At 45.7% G+C, this 19,444-nt stretch overlaps 1 protein-coding gene across 1 annotated transcript; it reads left to right on the top strand.

Annotated features, from left to right (window-relative positions):
- Positions 1 to 1,969: 1,969 nt before the first annotated feature.
- LOC134860950 (neuronal acetylcholine receptor subunit alpha-2-like) lies at positions 1,970 to 13,707 on the top strand. The gene is made up of 7 exons (XM_063877847.1): positions 1,970 to 2,110; positions 9,035 to 9,079; positions 9,521 to 9,630; positions 10,285 to 10,504; positions 11,214 to 11,717; positions 12,466 to 12,642; positions 13,327 to 13,707. The coding sequence occupies exons 1-7, from the start codon at positions 1,988 to 1,990 to the stop codon at positions 13,471 to 13,473; spliced, it is 1,326 nt and encodes a 441-aa protein (XP_063733917.1). The 5' UTR covers positions 1,970 to 1,987; the 3' UTR covers positions 13,474 to 13,707.
- The last annotated feature ends 5,737 nt before the right edge of the window (positions 13,708 to 19,444 follow it).

Raw genomic sequence — 19,444 nt, 5'->3', positions numbered from 1 at the left:
ATACCATACCTGTGGTATGAAACACGTTTATGAAATGTACTCAGGAATATATACATTTTACATTTGCAGATACTTTTAACAATCTAATAGTCATATTTTTGAAGTATTGTTCTAAAAAGGGTGTATTCAGTCAAATATGTTTATTCTGTGGTATTCTCGGAGTGATTTTTATATTCCCATAGACTTGGTTGTTCTGCTGCCTAAAATATAGTTTGTATTGACTGATTTATACAATATATTTGTGGAACTCTTCATGGTATTTGCACATTCTACAGTATAACATGGGCACTCTTGCAGTTTTGAACCCCCTTACTATTAAAAAACATACAATTGTATTACTGTTGTGGACAGTCCATCGGTTTCCTGCTGAAAACCATGGCCTCAGATTTGGAGGTGCTGATCCTCTTCCCAGCTGCTTCACACTCAACCACGAACCAATCCAGTGAGTGCTGAAGGTCACAGACCGACGAAGCCATTAGGACCACATCATCTGCAAAAAGCAGTGGTGCAATCCTTAGCCCACCGAACTGCAGACCCCCTCCCCCACGACTACGCCTCGAAATCCTGTCCATGAATATCACAAACAGGATTGGTGACAAAGCGCAGCCAACCCTCACCGGAAATCGGTCCGACGTGCTGCCGAGGACCCGGACACAGCTCTCGCTTTGGGAGTACAGAGATTGGATGGCCCTGAGTAGAGACCCCCTCGCCCCATACTCCCGCAGCACCTCCCACAGTATCTCCCTGGGAACCCGGTCATACGCCTTCTCCAAATCCACAAAGCACATGTAGACCGGATGAGCGTACTCCCAGGCCCCCTCCAGGATCCTTGATAGAGTGAAAAGCTGCTCCGTCGTTCCACGACCAGGACGAAAACCGCATTGTTCCTCTTCAATCTGAGGTTCGACAATCGGCCGGACCCTCCTTTCCAGCACCTTAGAGTGAACTTTCCCGGGGAGGCTGAGTAATGTGATGCCTCTGTAATTGGCACACACCCTCTGATCCCCCTTTTAAAAAAGGGGAACCACCCCCCCGGTCAGAGTAGTTTTTAGGTTGTGAATAAGATGTATAACAGGGACATATAATGAAATATGGAGTTTGTGTGCAGTGATGGACAAAAAGTACATTTTGGGGCGTAAGTGATCCAAAATCTTCTACCTGAAACATCATTTTTTCGGGTATAAATAGTCACTATATTCACAAAAACTGGCATTAAACACCTTTTGGCTCACCGTTTTTTGCACAGGCTAATCCTAAATTGCTTGCTGCTGATGCCAGGTCTCGCCTGCCAGAGAGGAGACAGAAGCAAGGAGAGATTACTGAAAGGAGGATTTCTTTATTCCTTTAACCTGAATGACAAATCAAATTAACACGGACACAAAAGGTTGAACACTTGGAATCAGAGAGGTGAATCTGATGAGTGATGGCTGCCGGGAAACTTGGCTTAGTGTTGATTTTTAAGTTCAATTATCTCTTAGTGACTTTGCTGTGTGGCATTAAATTAAAGTGTAGTCGATCGCAGTTTGACCTTAAGACATTTTATGAACAGTAAAGATAAGATAATTGCTTTTTCTCCGGCGAATAGACACTGATTTGTTCCACTGTAATGTCTGTGGCTTAGCAGAATGAAGGGGAAATAAATTTAAACCTTGGCAGGACAGGAAGGTGACGAGATAAATCAGAAACACCAGTCAAACTAACACGACAGCAGGAAAGAGAACAGATATGCAAAGTTGGAAGAAGGAAGATATTTAAAATACTCAATCCAATTACTAAAAGTAATAAGATTATTCTGTAGGTCTAGCATACACTGAAAACCCTAATAGTAAGAAGGTAATCAGGTTATATGACCTCTATATTATGATACTTATAACCCTTTTTTTTTTACAGGTAACTAGTAATTGTAACCCTCCCTACTCTGTAGTTCTGGTTACAGACCTATGCCTCTCTCTCCTCAGGGCTGGCTGAAGACTGGACTCGTCTTCACATGGAAGATGCTCTCTTCCGGAGTTTGTTCGGACGATACAGCAAGTGGACGCGTCCGGCACGCAACATCTCAGACGTGGTCATCGTGAAGTTTGGCCTCTCCATCGCACAGCTGATAGACGTGGTGGGAACACACACATATCTGTAGATTAAAAAATAATAAGCAATGATTTTATTATGCAAGACTCTATTACGATAGTTACATATGTAACTACGGTTCTATGAATTCTGGATGACTGCCAGACGCAGTGCTTAACACTGAATGTTATACATCTCGAGCATGCGCAGGTCGAGTATTTAATATCAACAAAGTCCCATGTGACCTGGGTTGACGTAGGGCAGCCCCGCCTTCATCAGCCCAAGTCACCACCAGAAATGTCCCAATGGAATCTTCTCGCAAAGATTCCGAGTGACAGAGAACTCTGGCGGTCAGTAAGAATTCATAGAACGATAGTTACGCATGTAACTATCGTTCTATGAATTCTTACTGACCGCCAGAGGCAGTGCTTAACACTGGATGACTATTACCAACATAGTCACGAGGAATCCAGTACCCAACTTACCGGGAGCAGCCTGAGGGTTCCTGAAGGACAGCTGTCGCCACTGTGCAGGACGCAGCAACACTGACCTGGTAAAAACGGGCTAAGGTGCATGGTGAAGCCCAGGAGGCTGCTGCACAAATGTCACTTAAAGGTACGCCTTGTAATGCTGCCCAGGAGGTTGAGACACTCCTGGTGGAGTGGCCTCTAATTTTAAAGGGCAAAGGCAGACCTCTTGATCTGTATGCCTCCTCGATTACCTCAACAATCCACCTAGAAAGCCTCTGTTTGGACAGTGCGTGCCCTTTCTTAGGGCCCCCGTAGCAGACGAACAGGCCATCAGAGTAGTGAAAGCCAGCAGTTGCCTGTATATAATATTTCAAAGCCCTCACTGGGCAGAGCAGCTCTGCCGAAGCAGCTCCCACGTTCTGCAAGCCAGAGGAGTCATAAGCTGCTAGCTCTATGACCTGATTTAAGTGGCTGGAAGGCAGCCTCTTTGGTAAAAAAGATGGGTTAGGCCAGAGTGCTACACCTGTGCCACCCGAGTACCAGCGTATGCACTTTTCACTCACTGATAAGGCGTGAAGCTCACGCACACGCTTGGCTGATGCCATCGCTAAAAGAAAAGCAACTTTTGCCGAAAGCCATTTAAGCACTACCTGCTCAAGGGGTTCACAGGGTGGGGAAAGGAGGGCTTCCAGCACAAGAGGCAGGTCCCATGAGGGAACCTTGAAAGCCCGAGGGGGGTTTCGCCGTTGGGCACCTTTAAGAAATTGACCTACCAAAGAGTGCGCCCCAACAGCCTGGTTATCAACCTTAATATGCCTGGCTGAAATAGCAGCCACATAGATCCCCAAGGTGGAAGCCGAGAGTCCTCTTTCCAGCAACGACTGTAAAAAACGCAGGATTATGGGCACTGAGGAAGCCTCAGGCACTTCCCCGCAAGCCCCACACCGCTCTGCGAATAATTTCCATCTGTTGGCATACAGCGCCCTGGTAGAGGGGGCTCTTGAATCAATGTCTGAATTACCTCATGGTCACATGCCATTAAGAGTGGGTCATGCCCTTCAGGGGCCAAACCCATAGTTGTAGGTGTTCTGGTGTCGGACGGCAGATGTTGCCCCCCAGCTGTGAGAGCGAGCCCTGTCTCCTGGGCAGGCACCATGGATTTCCTTCCAGTAGCCTGTACATCGCTGGAAACCAGGGTCTCCCTAGCCAGTTTGGGGCAACCAACAGAAGCCTGTGGTTGCCTTGGTGAACCCTGTGTAGAGTTGCCTTTATCAACGGAAACGGTGGAAAGGCATAATGGAGCCGATCTGGCCATGGATGGGCCAGGGCATCCTGTCCCAAAGGACTGGTTGCTTCCATCAGTGAGAACCAGAGAGGGCACACTGTCGTGGACTCTGAAGCATACAGATCCACCTCTATGCCATATTTGCCCCATATTGCCTCTACCACCTCTGGGTGGAGTCTCCATTCTCCCGAAGGAGGTTTCTAGCGGGAGAGAAAATCCGCCACAACGATCTGTGGCTCCTGAGGCTGCAAAAGTAAGAGAAGGCCCAGACAAGGAGTTGCCTCGCAACTTGCAATGATGGGGACGACCTCGTGCCCCCTTGATGGTTGGCATGGTAGACAGCTGACTTGTTGTCGCAACGTATCAACACTGCCTGTCTCTCACATATGGCAGGAATTTGCGGCGTGCTAGATACATAGCAAGGAGCTTGAGCACATTTATGTGATGTGCCCTCTCCTGAGCACTCCAGAGCCGCTCACTGCCCTGGGTTGCCATACTACCCCCCAGCCACAGAGCAAAGCGTCTGTCACCACCACCTCGCGGCGTGAGGGGATTGACCCCAGTGTGACACTTCTGACCAGGTACGCACTGTCTCTCCATGGCTGTAATGCGTTTAGGCATCGGCTGGACACCCTGATCTTCCTGGATCTGTGTAACTGTGGATCTAAGTGGAGACTTTGGAATGGCCGCACATGGAGTAAACCCAGTGACACTATTTGTGTCACTGACATCAGCATCCCCAACAGCCGGAGAAAAAGGCTGTGTTTCACCTTCCTGTCTTCTTGAAATTATTTTATTTACTTATCGTTTATTTGGTAGGGACAGATACAATATACATTGACAGACTGAAAACAGCTATCCAATGCAAGTATCGTAGTGTTTATAGCGAATGCTAGTTTGCAACACTCAACCCTAGAAGGGCTTTTATGGAACTAGGAAATTACAACCGTAAAGTAAAATAGAGCTGAAAAGAATACAGCAAGATACAATAATGCATACTTTAGAAATGTTAAAACTAGACATGGGAACATGTTTGTTGTTGGATTAACCAGGATTTGGTAGCTCTCTTAAAAGTGGTGAAGTTAGCAGCAGATTTCCAGTGATCAGGTAGCAAGTTCCAGGACTTTGTTCCTTTCACAGAAAAAGCTGTCTGAGCAAAAGAGGTTTTGCAGAATGGGACCTTACAGTCCTTACAGTTGCCACTGGAAGCTGCTCTGGTGGATCTGCAGCAGCTCTGTAATCTCTGGATGTATTTGCAGAGAGACTGAGGAGCAGGTCCATTTACACATTTAAACTCAAGCTTTACATAATGTAGGTCAATCAAATGAGCAAAACTTAAAGTCTTGTATTTCCTTGAAATGCGGCAGTGATGATACCTTATTTGCTTTTTGTCCAAGATTTTCGAGGCCCGATTGTAAAGACTCTCTATGGATTTGATTACAGACTGGTTGGCCTGGGACCAAGCCGCCAAACCATAGGACAGATGTGAAAGAATCATTGAATTAAGAAAGAGAAAGGCACAGTCAGATCTCAAGCAATGTCTTATCTTAAAACAGCTGAGGTTCGCCTTAATCGTTCTGCAAATCTTTTTCGCAGGACTTTTTAAATTGAACTGAGAATCTAAAATGATCCCCTAAATACTTCATATCTGATACTTGTTCAATGGGCTCACCTTTTATTCTGAGGTTCAGGGATTCTGTTGCAGGTAGCTTTTTGATGGAAAAACAGATGGACTTTGTTTTCTTAGTGGTTCGTGTCAAACGGGAGGCATCAAGCCAAGCCTTTTCTACGTTTTTGGTGAGCTTATCTGCAACAGCATCACAAGTTTTGCCAGATACATGGACGACGGTGTCGTCAGCATACATCTGAAGACCTATACCAGGGCATACTACTGGAAGGTCGTTAATATACAAACTGAAAAGGATAGGACCCAAGATAGTTCCTTGGGGGATTCCAGTCCACGACCCTTTAAATAAGAATCAAACCATGCCAGTGAGAGTTTAGAGAAATTGTACATTGACAGTTTTGAAATAAAGATGTTGTGATTGACGGGGTCAAATGCCTTTTTAAATCCAGGAACACTGCACCCACTGCATGTCCTCTATCAAGTGACTGTTTAATGTTTTCTAATAGCACACAAGTCGCTGACTCTGTGGAATGGTTGTGTCTGAAACCGAACTGTAGAGGGTGCAAATAATGGTTTGTCTCGAAGTAATGTAGCCGTTGTTCTGAGACAACCTTCTCCAACACTTTAGACAGGACTGGAAGAAGACCTATTGGTCTGTAGTTGCTAATCTCTTCAGCATCCCCGGATTTTAAAATAGGAATTACCAAGGCGTTTTTCCATCCAACTGGAAATTGACCAGTCTTGATGGAAATGTTAATAAGATGTGTAAGGGGCGGAACCACGATGCTACTGTGTTCTTCTAGGAATACAGTATCTAGGTTATATATATCCTTAGAGAAAGTGGTGTTTAAGTTGTTCATAGCTTTCAGGACCACTGATTGGTTAACCTCCCTGATAGCAAATGAGTTGACATCTTCATCCGAAGCTTCAACATTCCTGTTAGCATTAGTAGGAGGGAAGTTCATGGCCAGATCTTTAACAGATTGAATGAAGAAATCATTACATTGGTTAGCAACCTGTACAGGATCTGAGATGATGTCTTCCCCAGCTCTGAGTTCATGTTGGTAGGAGACACTGACCTTTGGTTTTTAAAGGTATTTAGTTGGTTCCAGATTATATTACCATTCCCTTTTGCCTCTGATAGAACCTTAATGTAATCATTTGCCTTTGAAATAAGCAGTTCCTAATAACCTGATTTCTCAGCCCTTTGAATAATTTTAAGTCAGTGTCTTTTTGAGTTTTGAGGAAGGTCTTAAGTGCATAATCTCTTCGCTTCATTAACTGACGTACAGTGTCACTTAGCCTTTTTGGCTTTTTACGTTGTTTAATGAACTTGAACAATGCGATCGATAATGGATATCAATTAATTACAGCATTCGAATGAAATTGAGTTGAGTATGGCCTCTATCCGCCTTGGAGCTGGTGAGGCTAGCATTTGGATGGAGTCCAGGGACATGCCCAGGAAGCCAACCTTTTGACTGGGTACAAGACAACTCTTGGCATGGTTGACTGTCAACCCCAACCGTGATACGTGGCCCAGTAGGGCTGTTGTGTGTTGCTCTGCCTGTTCTCGGGTCGGAGCGCAAATCAGCCAATCGTCCAAATACAGGAGGATTTGGATGCCTTTGGCTTGTAATGGGGCAAGCGTCGCCTCTATTCACCTTGTGAAGACCTGTGGGGCTAGAGATAGGCCAAATGGGAGCACCTTGAACTGATAGGCCTGCCCTTCGAACGCAAAGCACAGGTACTGCCTGTGTTGGGGTGCTATTGGGACATGAAAATATACGTCCTTTAAATTGATGGATGTGAACCAGCTTTGCCGTGTCACAGCCTGAAGCACATCTGCTGTCCTCAGAATGTGGAAGGGCAACACTTTTAGAAAACTGTTCAGCCCTCGTAAGTCCAGTATAGGGCGAAACCCACCCTCTTTCTTTGGAATTAAAAAATAAACCCTTCTGCATCGGATGCGCCGGTCGTGTGGTCGTGCGGGATTGATGTGGCTGCTGAGGAGAGTACGAGGTGCTTGGATAGCCACCAGCACGGGCTGGCAGCTGAGCGCGGTTGAGGGCCATAACCATTTGGCGGTCGCTGTCTGTATTGTGGCGTGGGTCTCCGCAAGCTAGCAAACTGCTGCTGAGTCTGGTTTGCCTCGATGCCACGATCCAAGACTTGCTGTGCTGCCGGGCCAACAGCTCCCCCAGAACTACAGGTAGAGTCCAGAGGACTGCACCAGCCATACGTGACGGCGAGCCAGTGTGAGTGTTGACATTAGTCTATGCAGCTCTCTCATTATGAAGGCGAACGCCTGCAGAGATGCGTCATTGAGATTCTGAACAGAAGTATCTGTACTGGAGGACTGGAAGGACTGGGAAAGGGACAATAACAGATAGGATAAAGAGTTCCTTATACGGCCCATCCGTGCAGCTGGATCATAACACTTTATTAGAAGGTCCTCAGTAATGCGACACTGTGGCCTTGGGCAGAGAGCATCAGGCCTCAAGACTTCCTCTGGTGCAACAATTAGGGAGGCAATGGCTAGCTCTATTGGGTGCATCCGGTCCATGCCTGCTGGCATCCTGCATGGAAGGCAAAGCCCTGCTGTCACTTGTGTGGTGAGAGAGGGATTTGGGGTCTGGCCAGCACTTGTGGAGCCTATGTATGGCAGAGAGGGCGGAACAGAAAAAACAGTTTGTGGCGGAACATGCCTAAAGAAAGCGTTAGCTGGAGTGCTTGCCTTTGGGTCGTCATCCAGCCCTAAGCGTGCCAGTGCCATACTGACAATAGTCTTAATTGTTGCTGGGGCAGCCTCTGAGTCTGCCCTAGAACCACTTCCTGTGTGCTGGGAACAGCTGTCAGAAGCATGGTTGGAAGCATCTACTTCTCCCTGTACGGACCTGCCCTCAGGGCGCCCTTGTAGACAGGGAATCTGCGTCCCATTCTAGTGGGGTAGGAGCTTTAGCCTGCGGGATATAACCTGCTGAAAGTTAAGGAGCGATGACTTAATCTCAGAGAGTTCAGATTCTGACATATCCACTTTAGGCTTTCAGTCTTCTTGGCCTTTTTCCTAGGAGGGACCCCCCTAGCTGTGAAGCGCACCCTTACCTCAGTTCTGCTCCAGACAGGGGTAGCTCACAGTCAGCCTGCAGGTCTTCCACCCCAGCAAGTCGGCCACCTTCAGCCCATGTGGCATGAAACTGCAATTCATGCATTGACCGTCATCAACCCCCCCTCAGGTGGACAACACCGAGGCCTGAGGGGCACTCATCATGTCCATCTGCAGCTTGCAGTGCAGCCTTGCAGGTCCGGCAATCATGTGAGCCTAGCAGGGTGGGGCTCGATCTCCGTAGCCTACCCCCTAGTGGAAACCACGGGGCTCTTACGTGCAATAGTTATGTCAACTATAAAAAGGGTTACGCCACCCCAGGTCACATGTGACTTTGTTGATATTAAATACTCGACCTGCGCATGCGCGAGATGGATAACATCCAGTGTTAAGCACTGCCTCGGGCGGTCAGTAAGAATGAAATAGAACCAAGAGTTAATCCCAAATAATTCCACATTTTTTCTCACTGTTTGGCTCCGAAACAGGATGAGAAAAATCAGATGATGACGACCAACGTGTGGCTGAAACAGGTATGAAAGAAAGGATCAGATATCTAACTACAAAGACAGTAATACCACGTAAAAGTCCTACTGTTTGATTTACTGTGAATAAAAGTGTCGTTATACAAAACTAAAAGGACTCATTACGTTTGTTAATGAAATGTTGAATGTGTTTATCATTATGTGCTAAAGATGGAGCTTACTGAAATGTTGAATGTGTTTATCATTATGTGCTAAAGATGGAGCTTACTGAAATGTTGAATGTGTTTATCATTATGTGCTAAAGATGGAGCTTACTGAAATGTTGAATGTGTTTATCATTATGTGCTAAAGATGGAGCTTACTGAAATGTCGTTTTTTATAATAGTCAATCCTTTGTGTTCACTACTTTTGAATTTGGCCGGTCTAGTATGAAAACTATCGCACTAAAAGGGTTTTTCTTTGTCCTAAAATGTGTGTATTTGTTGGCAGGAATGGACTGACTACAAGTTGCAGTGGAGTCCTTCCGACTTCGACAACGTGACGTCCATCAGAGTCCCGTCTGAGCTCATCTGGGTGCCAGATATTGTGCTGTACAACAAGTAAAAGCAGTCACACTCTTTTTGTGTAAAAAGTTACTAAACTTCACATGGACACTAAAGTTTAAATAAGGACATTCTTAACTGTTTCTAGGTATTTTTCGACCCCTAAAAAGCTGTTTATTATCATTTGTCGGATATGAACTCATCACATAAAGCCATCTCAGGAAACTTAAACAGACTCGACTTTGACTGTCTGTGGGTGGAGATGGAATTATCTGTAGTGATCAATTACCCGCTTGATCCATAACAACGTCCTCATCTGCTGAAGAGCGTGAGAGGAGGGGAGGTCACTTATGAGCAGCATTTCTGCATTTCAATTCGGAACACATGCAATGATCCTGTGGAATAAATGACCCCGCTTCTATTGCCTCTGCGCAGCGATGTTACATCACACAGTTTCAGTCTGGTTTCTTTTCCCCCGAGGAAGTATTACTCCTTAGATCTGTCTGGATGGAGACGAAACTTTCTCCTCCTTCAGCGTTTGTGTAAATGAGCTTGCATCATGAATACAAGGCATTAGCATTCAGTGATCAATTATTAAACATCGTGTAAAAGGGGAATAGCTTGAGGTTTATAAATTCACCTTTAGAGTTTGGAGCAAAAAACAACTGAAAAGCACCTCATCAGATTTCAGTTTTTTGTTTCTTTTTCCAGTGCAGATGGAGAGTTTGCAGTCACCCACATGACTAAGGCCCATCTCTTTCACACCGGTCTTGTCCGCTGGGTTCCCCCAGCCATCTACAAGTCCTCCTGCTCCATCGATGTCACCTTCTTCCCCTTCGACCAGCAGAGCTGCAAGATGAAGTTCGGCTCCTGGACGTACGACCGCGCAAAGATCGACCTGGAGCCCTTTGAGAACACCGTGGATCTGAAGGTTTTTGACCTTTTCAGTTTTGACATTTACTGGCCCCTCTTTGCTCTGTGAATCCTCCTCTCATCTCGGTTCACACATGCTTTTCCAAGGTTTTGTTTTGCAGTAGCATGAGACCTAAACACTGGCTGCTTCCTTCTTTAATGTACAGAAAACTTCTCTGTGTGTTGCTGTTGCATTGCAGCACTAATCAGGAGGAAACCAAATGCATGATATTAGTTTTGAGTGGAAACGCCTAACCCTGCAGGGATTTCTCAGGTTTAGAATGCTGAGGTTTCTGAAAAAAAGTTGTGACTTTCAAAGCTTAAAATAATGTTTTTGGCTTAACTTTTGGTTTTTGAATTTCACTTTTCCATTCTTCCTGACTGAGAAAAAGACTTGGGCCTGCTATGACGTCATTTGATATAAATGAATTGCAATGAAATTTGGAAAATATATCTTCCAGGTTCCTATAAGATGAGTTGTACGGATTTCTAGCGCCACTATAAGCTTCCATCTTTTACATTTCTTTGTAAATATCTCAACAAATATTGGAGGAAAGCTGGTACAAACATTCTTGTTTCTCCCAACATGAATAGTAAAGCTTTACATTTGATCAAGGAACATTATCAAGTAGGACTCATCCTCCGTGGACCATGATTGCTGTACAAAATGTCACTGAAGAGTTGCAGAAACAAACTTTTTTAACCCTAAAAGACATATGTAATTCTAGGATTACTGGGAGAGCGGAGAGTGGGCGATTGTCAACGCCGTGGGCACCTACAACACCAAGAAATACGACTGCTGCCACGAGATCTACCCCGACATCACCTACTATTTCATCATCCGCCGCCTCCCGTTGTTCTACACCATCAACCTCATCATCCCCTGCCTGCTCATCTCCTGCCTCACCGTGCTCGTTTTCTACCTGCCGTCCGACTGCGGCGAGAAGATCACGCTGTGCATCTCCGTGCTGCTGTCGCTCACCGTCTTCCTGCTGCTCATCACCGAGATCATCCCCTCCACCTCGCTGGTCATACCGCTCATCGGCGAGTACCTGCTCTTCATCATGATCTTCGTCACGCTGTCCATCGTCATCACTGTGTTCGTGCTCAACGTGCACCACCGCTCCTCAGCGACGCACACCATGCCGCGCTGGGTCAAGAGGCTCTTCCTGTCGGCGTTGCCTCGCTGGTTGTGCATGAAGCGCCCGGCACACGGTGTCAGGCCTGCAAGGTGAGAGAATCAGTGGGCGGCCATGTTAGTTTATTAAAACGTTAGAATATAAAGGTTTTATTTCTTAAAACATAATCTACACAAGGAGCTAGATATTGGTACTTATGGACAAAAATCCTGAGGACCAAGCAAAATGGCACCGTTATGGTTTGATTCATTAAAACATTTCACGCAAAACCAGTTTGAGGAGGTATTTAGTTTTCAAATTGGCAAGTTTACGAGCCTGACAATTGAAATGATGAAACAGCCAACCTTTCTATTTGTTGGAATTTCTTGAACGTGTTGTCACTGAGAATTAAGAAATGTAAAAAGCGGTTTAGCATGAATAACTATGTATTTTGTAGAACAGACAAATCATACACACAATAGTGAAGTTGTTTTAGAGTATTGCAACATATTTAACCTAGCTCCTGATTCAACCTGCATTCACTGGCCACTTTGATGACAGCAGCTTTAGGTACTAACTCAGTCACTTTTAAACTATTCGTATTCGCCTAAGCAACACTCTCGAAGTAAAACATACTTATTGACATGTTTTCTTTTTCAGGCGGCGTCACCTGACCACAGGCCCCGCCCACTGCTCATCCACCTTAGAGTCTGACATTGATATCCATGGTTACCAGAATGTTGGCAGCAGTTGCCGAGGCGGCCAGCATCTCCACTCTTTGGGTACGGGCGAGGAGATTCACTTCTGCAATCTCCACGTAGATCATTTGCAGATTTCCCCTCCTCTCTCTCCATCTCTCGGTTACCTCCTCCTCCCGCAGAGACACCCCTCCCTCAGGGTGGACTGGGAAACCACTCCTGTGGGTAATGGGTCAATCCACACCCCTACTGCCTCTCTCCTGACTCCAGCGGTGGTGTCTGCCCTGGAGGGGGTGACCTACATCGCGGAGCATCTCAGAGCCGAGGACGCAGACTTCTCTGTGAGGGCTGAAACACTTTTCTCTTTCATTGTACCGACGTGTTGGGCTTCTTGAAGATTAATAACAGTCAGAGACAAGCACTGATTGGTTTTAAGGACACGCCCCAGTCACACATGTGAGGGTGATTATATAATCAAGAGAAATGTCCATGTCTAATCTACACCATACGTAGAGATTTGAATGAATATGACACTGACAAAGTGAAACATCAGCTGTATAGAGTTTGTAAGTGGTTTTATTTACACTGTAGGGGTCAAGAAAGGACAACAATGACTAAAGCCACTGCCAACAAAGTGTCAACTAAATAAACCCTCCAACCTATTTTCATTTTCCAAAATCAGCAAACAGTTATATCTCTGTGATATATTGTAAACGTTTAAATCATCCAAATATCCCAAAAGGTATGTCCTTTACACCAACACATTTGAATTAGATAGCACCTTTCAAACAAATGAAAATAAGCATGTCACATATCAAAATGTTTAAAAATCAACACTACAAAAACAGTAAGATATCATTTAAAGGTAATATTAAAACAAGTGCTCATTATAAAACCATGGTGTTATAAGACTGACGATGTTTTAAAAGTCAATGAGAGATCGCTCGAATCCCACTTTACCGTTGTTTGTGTTGACAGGAAGTGATTTGTTTTTCCGTCTCCTTCTTTCGGGATGTGTCCTGCAGGGGAAGGAGGAATGGAAGTACGTTGCCATGGTGGTAGACCGGATCTTCCTCTGGATGTTCATCATGATGTGTCTGCTGGGGACCGTCGGGCTCTTCCTGCCGCCGTGGCTCTCTGGGATGTTTGAATTAAAACACAAAAAGTATTAATTATTCTTCCAAGGTGGAAAGAGTGGCATGTCTGTATGAAAAGAACAAATGTTTCCTACAAAAGAGAGCGTTTTCTTTGTCCTATGTTTTGAAATGTTATAGTTCTGCTTGATAAATGTGTTGATTATCTATCAAATGAACTTAAAGCTGCTATCTGTGTTGCTATCTGTGTCCTTTCTAAAGATATATTTTATTCAGTGAAGAAAACATTTGAAAACTGATGTGTAGAAAACTGGAAATACTGAGTAAAGGATTTACAAAACAACTCTTTTTACGCCACACTGAAATAAAAATCTAAAAGATAAGAACAGATAGGATAAGATAAGATGTACCTTTATTAATCCCCGTGGGGAAATTTGAGTGTTTAAGAAGCAACAGAGAAGGCAAGTTTATTTATATAGCACCTTGTTACGACTGAGAAAACGGGATTGAACTCAAATGCACGACTCACACCGATTTTAACAAAAAGAGGTTTATTCAAACCAAAGATCCACTGTGAGGGACAGAAAACAGCATCAACACAGAATCCTCTTAAAGAGGAACAAACACTGGGAGCAGGAACAAACCAAAGATCCACTGTGAGGGACAGAACAGCATCAACACAGAATCCTCTTAAAGAGGAACAAACACTGGGAGCAGGAACAAACCAAAGATCCACTGTGAGGGACAGAAAACAGCATCAACACAGAATCCTCTTAAAGAGGAACAAACACTGGGAGCAGGAACAAACCATAGATCCACTGTGAGGGACAGAACAGCACCAACACAGAATCCTCTTAAAGAGGAACAAACACTGGGAGCAGGAACAAACCAAAGATCCACTGTCAGGGACAAAAAACAGCATCAACACAGAATCCTCTTAAAGAGGAACAAACACTGGGAGCAGGAACAAACCATAGATCCACTGTGAGGGACAGAACAGCACCAACACAGAATCCTCTTAAAGAGGAACAAACACTGGGAGCAGGAACAAACCATAGATCCACTGTCAGGGACAAAAAACAGCATCAACACAGAATCCTCTTAAAGAGGAACAAACACTGGGAGCAGGAACAAAAACAAAAGACACTAAAACACGACGTGGCTCGAAGCTCTGAGGCGTATTCGTGGCTTAATGACTCCGGTAGAAATTCACCATGAACAAACACGAACTGGCACGGGACAAAGGGCGACGAGGACAATAAATACACCAGGTAATGAGGAACAGGTGGAAACCATCAGGGGCGGGGCGGCCAATCACAGGAGAGGGAGTCTGAAACGAGAGGGAAGGTTCATTCAAAAATAAAGGGAAAAGTCACAAGACCAAAAGACTTCAATAAACTTAACATCATTTCCCAGATATGACACACCTTTCAACACAAGGCAATTCAAAGTGCTTTACAAACATGAAAGACTTTCAGAAATAGTGCAGCATAAACACACTCTACAAAGACAATCAAAAACAGTCATTTCAGAGCAAAGATGATGAGACAACCACAACAGGAATACAAGAATACAAGATACAGGAATACAGCAGTTTATCCTTCAGCAACAGGCTGCTGCCCCCGCGGTCTGTCTCTGTGAAGCTGTCTCTGTCTCTGTGAAGCTCCCTCTGTAAAGCTGTCTGTCTCTGTGAAGCTGTCTCTGTCTCTGTGAAGCTGTCTCTGTCTCTGTGAAGCTGTCTCTGGCTCTGTAAAGCTGTCTCTGTCTCTGTGAAGCTGTCTCTGGCTCTGTAAAGCTGTCTCTGTCTCTGTGAAGCTGTCTCTGTCTCTGTAAAGCTGTCTCTGTGAAGCTGTCTCTGTCTCTGTGAAGCTGTCTCTGGCTCTGTAAAGCTGTCTCTGGCTCTGTAAAGCTGTCTCTGTCTCTGTGAAGCTGTCTCTGTCTCTGTGAAGCTGTCTCTGGCTCTGTAAAGCTGTCTCTGTCTCTGTAAAGCTGTCTCTGGCTCTGTAAAGCTGTCTCTGGCTCTGTAAAGCTGTCTGTCTCTGTGAAGCTGTCTCTGTCTCTGTAAAGCTGTCTCTGTCTCTGTGAAGCTGTCTCTGTCTCTGTAAAGCTGTCTCTGTCTCTGTAAAGCTGTCTCTGGCTCTGTAAAGCTGTCTCTGTCTCTGTAAAGCTGTCTGTCTCTGTGAAGCTGTCTCTGTCTCTGTGAAGCTGTCTCTGTCTCTGTGAAGCTGTCTCTGGCTCTGTAAAGCTGTCTCTGTCTCTGTGAAGCTGTCTCTGGCTCTGTAAAGCTGTCTCTGGCTCTGTAAAGCTGTCTCTGTCTCTGTGAAGCTGTCTCTGTCTCTGTAAAGCTGTCTCTGTGAAGCTGTTTCTGGCTCTGTAAATCTGTCTCTGTTTCTGTAAAGCTGTCTCTGTCTCTGTGAAGCTGTCTCTGTCTCTGTAAAGCTGTCTCTGTCTCTGTGAAGCTGTCTCTGTCTCTGTAAAGCTGTCTCTGTAAAGCTGCCTCTGTCTCTGTAAAGCTGTCTCTGTCTCTGTGAAGCTGTCCCTGTCTCTGTGAAGCTGTCTCTGGCTCTGTAAAGCTGTCTCTGTCTCTGTGAAGCTGTCTCTGTCTCTGTAAAGCTGTCTCTGTCTCTGTAAAGCTGTCTCTGTCTCTGTGAAGCTGTCTCTGGCTCTGTAAAGCTGTCTCTGTGAAGCTGTCTCTGTCTCTGTGAAGCTGTCTCTGGCTCTGTAAAGCTGTCTCTGGCTCTGTAAAGCTGTCTCTGTCTCTGTGAAGCTGTCTCTGTCTCTGTGAAGCTGTCTCTGGCTCTGTAAAGCTGTCTCTGTCTCTGTAAAGCTGTCTCTGGCTCTGTAAAGCTGTCTCTGTCTCTGTGAAGCTGTCTCTGTCTCTGTAAAGCTGTCTCTGTGAAGCTGTCTCTGTCTCTGTGAAGCTGTCTCTGGCTCTGTAAAGCTGTCTCTGGCTCTGTAAAGCTGTCTCTGTCTCTGTGAAGCTGTCTCTGGCTCTGTAAAGCTGTCTCTGTCTCTGTGAAGCTGTCTCTGTCTCTGTAAAGCTGTCTCTGTGAAGCTGTCTCTGTCTCTGTGAAGCTGTCTCTGGCTCTGTAAAGCTGTCTCTGGCTCTGTAAAGCTGTCTCTGTCTCTGTGAAGCTGTCTCTGTCTCTGTGAAGCTGTCTCTGGCTCTGTAAAGCTGTCTCTGTCTCTGTAAAGCTGTCTCTGGCTCTGTAAAGCTGTCTCTGGCTCTGTAAAGCTGTCTGTCTCTGTGAAGCTGTCTCTGTCTCTGTAAAGCTGTCTCTGTCTCTGTGAAGCTGTCTCTGTCTCTGTAAAGCTGTCTCTGTCTCTGTAAAGCTGTCTCTGGCTCTGTAAAGCTGTCTCTGTCTCTGTAAAGCTGTCTGTCTCTGTGAAGCTGTCTCTGTCTCTGTGAAGCTGTCTCTGTCTCTGTGAAGCTGTCTCTGGCTCTGTAAAGCTGTCTCTGTCTCTGTGAAGCTGTCTCTGGCTCTGTAAAGCTGTCTCTGGCTCTGTAAAGCTGTCTCTGTCTCTGTGAAGCTGTCTCTGTCTCTGTAAAGCTGTCTCTGTGAAGCTGTTTCTGGCTCTGTAAATCTGTCTCTGTTTCTGTAAAGCTGTCTCTGTCTCTGTGAAGCTGTCTCTGTCTCTGTAAAGCTGTCTCTGTCTCTGTGAAGCTGTCTCTGTCTCTGTAAAGCTGTCTCTGTAAAGCTGCCTCTGTCTCTGTAAAGCTGTCTCTGTCTCTGTGAAGCTGTCCCTGTCTCTGTGAAGCTGTCTCTGGCTCTGTAAAGCTGTCTCTGTCTCTGTGAAGCTGTCTCTGTCTCTGTAAAGCTGTCTCTGTCTCTGTAAAGCTGTCTCTGTAAAGCTGTCTCTGTCTCTGTAAAGCTGTCTCTGTCTCTGTGAAGCTGTCTCTGTCTCTGTAAAGCTGTCTCTGTCTCTGTGAAGCTGTCTCTGTCTCTGTAAATCTGTCTCTGGCTCTGTAAAGCTGTCTCTGTCTCTGTGAAGCTGTCTCTGTCTCTGTAAAGCTATCTCTGTGAAGCTGTCTCTGTCTCTGTGAAGCTGTCTGTCTCTGTAAAGCTGTCTCTGTCTCTGTAAAGCTGTCTCTGTCTCTGTAAAGCTGTCTCTGTCTCTGTGAAGCTGTCTCTGTCTCTGTAAAGCTGTCTCTGGCTCTGTAAAGCTGTCTCTGTCTCTGTAAAGCTGTCTCTGTAAAGCTGTCTCTGTCTCTGTGAAGCTGTCTCTGTCTCTGTGAATCTGTCTCTGGCTCTGTAAAGCTGTCTCTGGCTCTGTAAAGCTGTCTCTGTCTCTGTAAAGCTGTCTCTGTCTCTGTAAAGCTGTCTCTGTCTCTGTGAAGCTGTCTCTGTCTCTGTAAAGCTGTCTCTGTCTCTGTGAAGCTGTCTCTGTGAAGCTGTCTCTGTCTCTGTGAAGCTGTCTGTCTCTGTGAAGCTGTCTCTGGCTCTGTAAAGCTGTCTCTGTCTCTGTGAAGCTGTCTCTGTCTCTGTGAAGCTGTCTCTGGCTCTGTAAAGCTGTCTCTGGCTCTGTAAAGCTGTCTCTGTCTCTGTAAAGCTGTCTCTGTCTCTGCAAAGCTGTCTCTGTAAAGCTGTCTCTGTCTCTGTAAAGCTGTCTCTGTCTCTGTGAAGCTGTCTGTCTCTGTGAAGCTGTCTGTCTCTGTGAAGCTGTCTCTGTCTCTGTAAATCTGTCTCTGTCTCTGTAAAGCTGTCTGTCTCTGTAAAGCTGTCTGTCTCTGTGAAGCTGTCTCTGTCTCTGTAAAGCTGTCTGTCTCTGTGAAGCTGTCTGTCTCTGTGAGGCTGTCTGTCTCTGTGAAGCTGTCTCTGTCTCTGTAAAGCTGTCTCTGTCTCTGTGAAGCTGTCTGTCTCTGTGAAGCTGTCTGTCTCTGTGAAGCTGTCTCTGTCTCTGTAAAGCTGTCTCTGTCTCTGTAAAGCTGTCTGTCTCTGTAAAGCTGTCTGTCTCTGTGAAGCTGTCTCTGTCTCTGTCTCTGTAAAGCTGTCTGTCTCTGTGAAGCTGTCTATGTCTCTGTGAAGCTGTCTCTGTCTCTGTGAAGCTGTCTCTGTCTCTGTGAAGCTGTCTCTGTCTCTGTGAAGCTGTCTCTGTCTCTGTGAAGCTGTCTCTGTCTCTGTGAAGCTGTCTCTGTCTCTGTAAAGCTGTCTCTGTCTCTGTGAAGCTGTCTGTCTCTGTGAAGCTGTCTCTGTCTCTGTAAAGCTGTCTCTGTCTCTGTGAAGCTGTCTCTGTCTCTGTGAAGCTGTCTGTCTCTGTGAAGCTGTCTGGCTCTGTAAAGCTGTCCCTGTCTCTGTGAAGCTGTCTGTCTCTGTGAAGCTGTCTCTGTGAAGCTGTCTGTCTCTGTGAAGCTCTCTGTCTCTGTAAAGCTGTCTCTGTAAAGCTGTCTCTGTCTCTGTGAAGCTCTCTGTCTCTGTGAAGCTGTCTCTGTAAAGCTGTCTCTGTCTCTGTGAAGCTGTCTGTCTCTGTAAAGCTGTCTCTGGCTCTGTAAAGCTGTCTCTGTGAAGCTGTCTCTGTCTCTGTGAAGCTCTCTGTCCCTGTGAAGCTGTCTCTGTCTCTGTAAAGCTGTCTCTGGCTCTGTAAAGCTGTCTCTGTAAAGCTGTCTCTGTCTCTGTAAAGCTGTCTCTGTCTCTGTGAAGCTGTCTCTGGCTCTGTAAAGCTGTCTCTGTGAAGCTGTCTGTCTCTGTAAAGCTGTCTCTGGCTCTGTAAAGCTGTCTCTGTCTCTGTAAAGCTGTCTCTGTCTCTGTGAAGCTGTCTGTCTCTGTAAATCTGGCTCTGTAAAGCTGTCTCTGTCTCTGTGAAGCTGTCTGTCTCTGTAAAGCTCTCTCTGGCTCTGTAAAGCTGTCTCTGTCTCTGTCTCTGTCTCTGTAAAGCTGTCTCTGTCTCTGTGAAGCTATCTGGCTCTGTAAAGCTGTCTCTGTCTCTGTAAAGCTGTCTCTGTCTCTGTGAAGCTGTCTCTGTGTCTGTAAAGCTGTCTCTGTCTCTGTGAAGCTGTCTGTCTCTGTAAAGCTGTCTCTGTCTCTGTGAAGCTGTCTCTGTCTCTGTGAAG

Source organism: Eleginops maclovinus, chromosome 24 (assembly GCF_036324505.1).
Source record: "Eleginops maclovinus isolate JMC-PN-2008 ecotype Puerto Natales chromosome 24, JC_Emac_rtc_rv5, whole genome shotgun sequence".
In the NCBI taxonomy this organism is placed as follows: Eukaryota; Metazoa; Chordata; class Actinopteri; order Perciformes; family Eleginopidae; genus Eleginops; species Eleginops maclovinus.
This window is presented reverse-complemented; position numbering and strand designations above follow the sequence as displayed.

Coding starts and splice junctions, on each gene's coding strand:
- LOC134860950 (XM_063877847.1), top strand. CDS start 1,988: ATGGAAGATGCTCTCTTCCGGAGTTTGTTCGGACGATACAGCAAGTGG. Junction 9,080..9,520: donor CCAACGTGTGGCTGAAACAG/GTATGAAAGAAA, acceptor ATTTGTTGGCAG/GAATGGACTGACTACAAGTT. Junction 11,718..12,465: donor ACGGTGTCAGGCCTGCAAGG/TGAGAGAATCAG, acceptor CCATCTCTCGGT/TACCTCCTCCTCCCGCAGAG.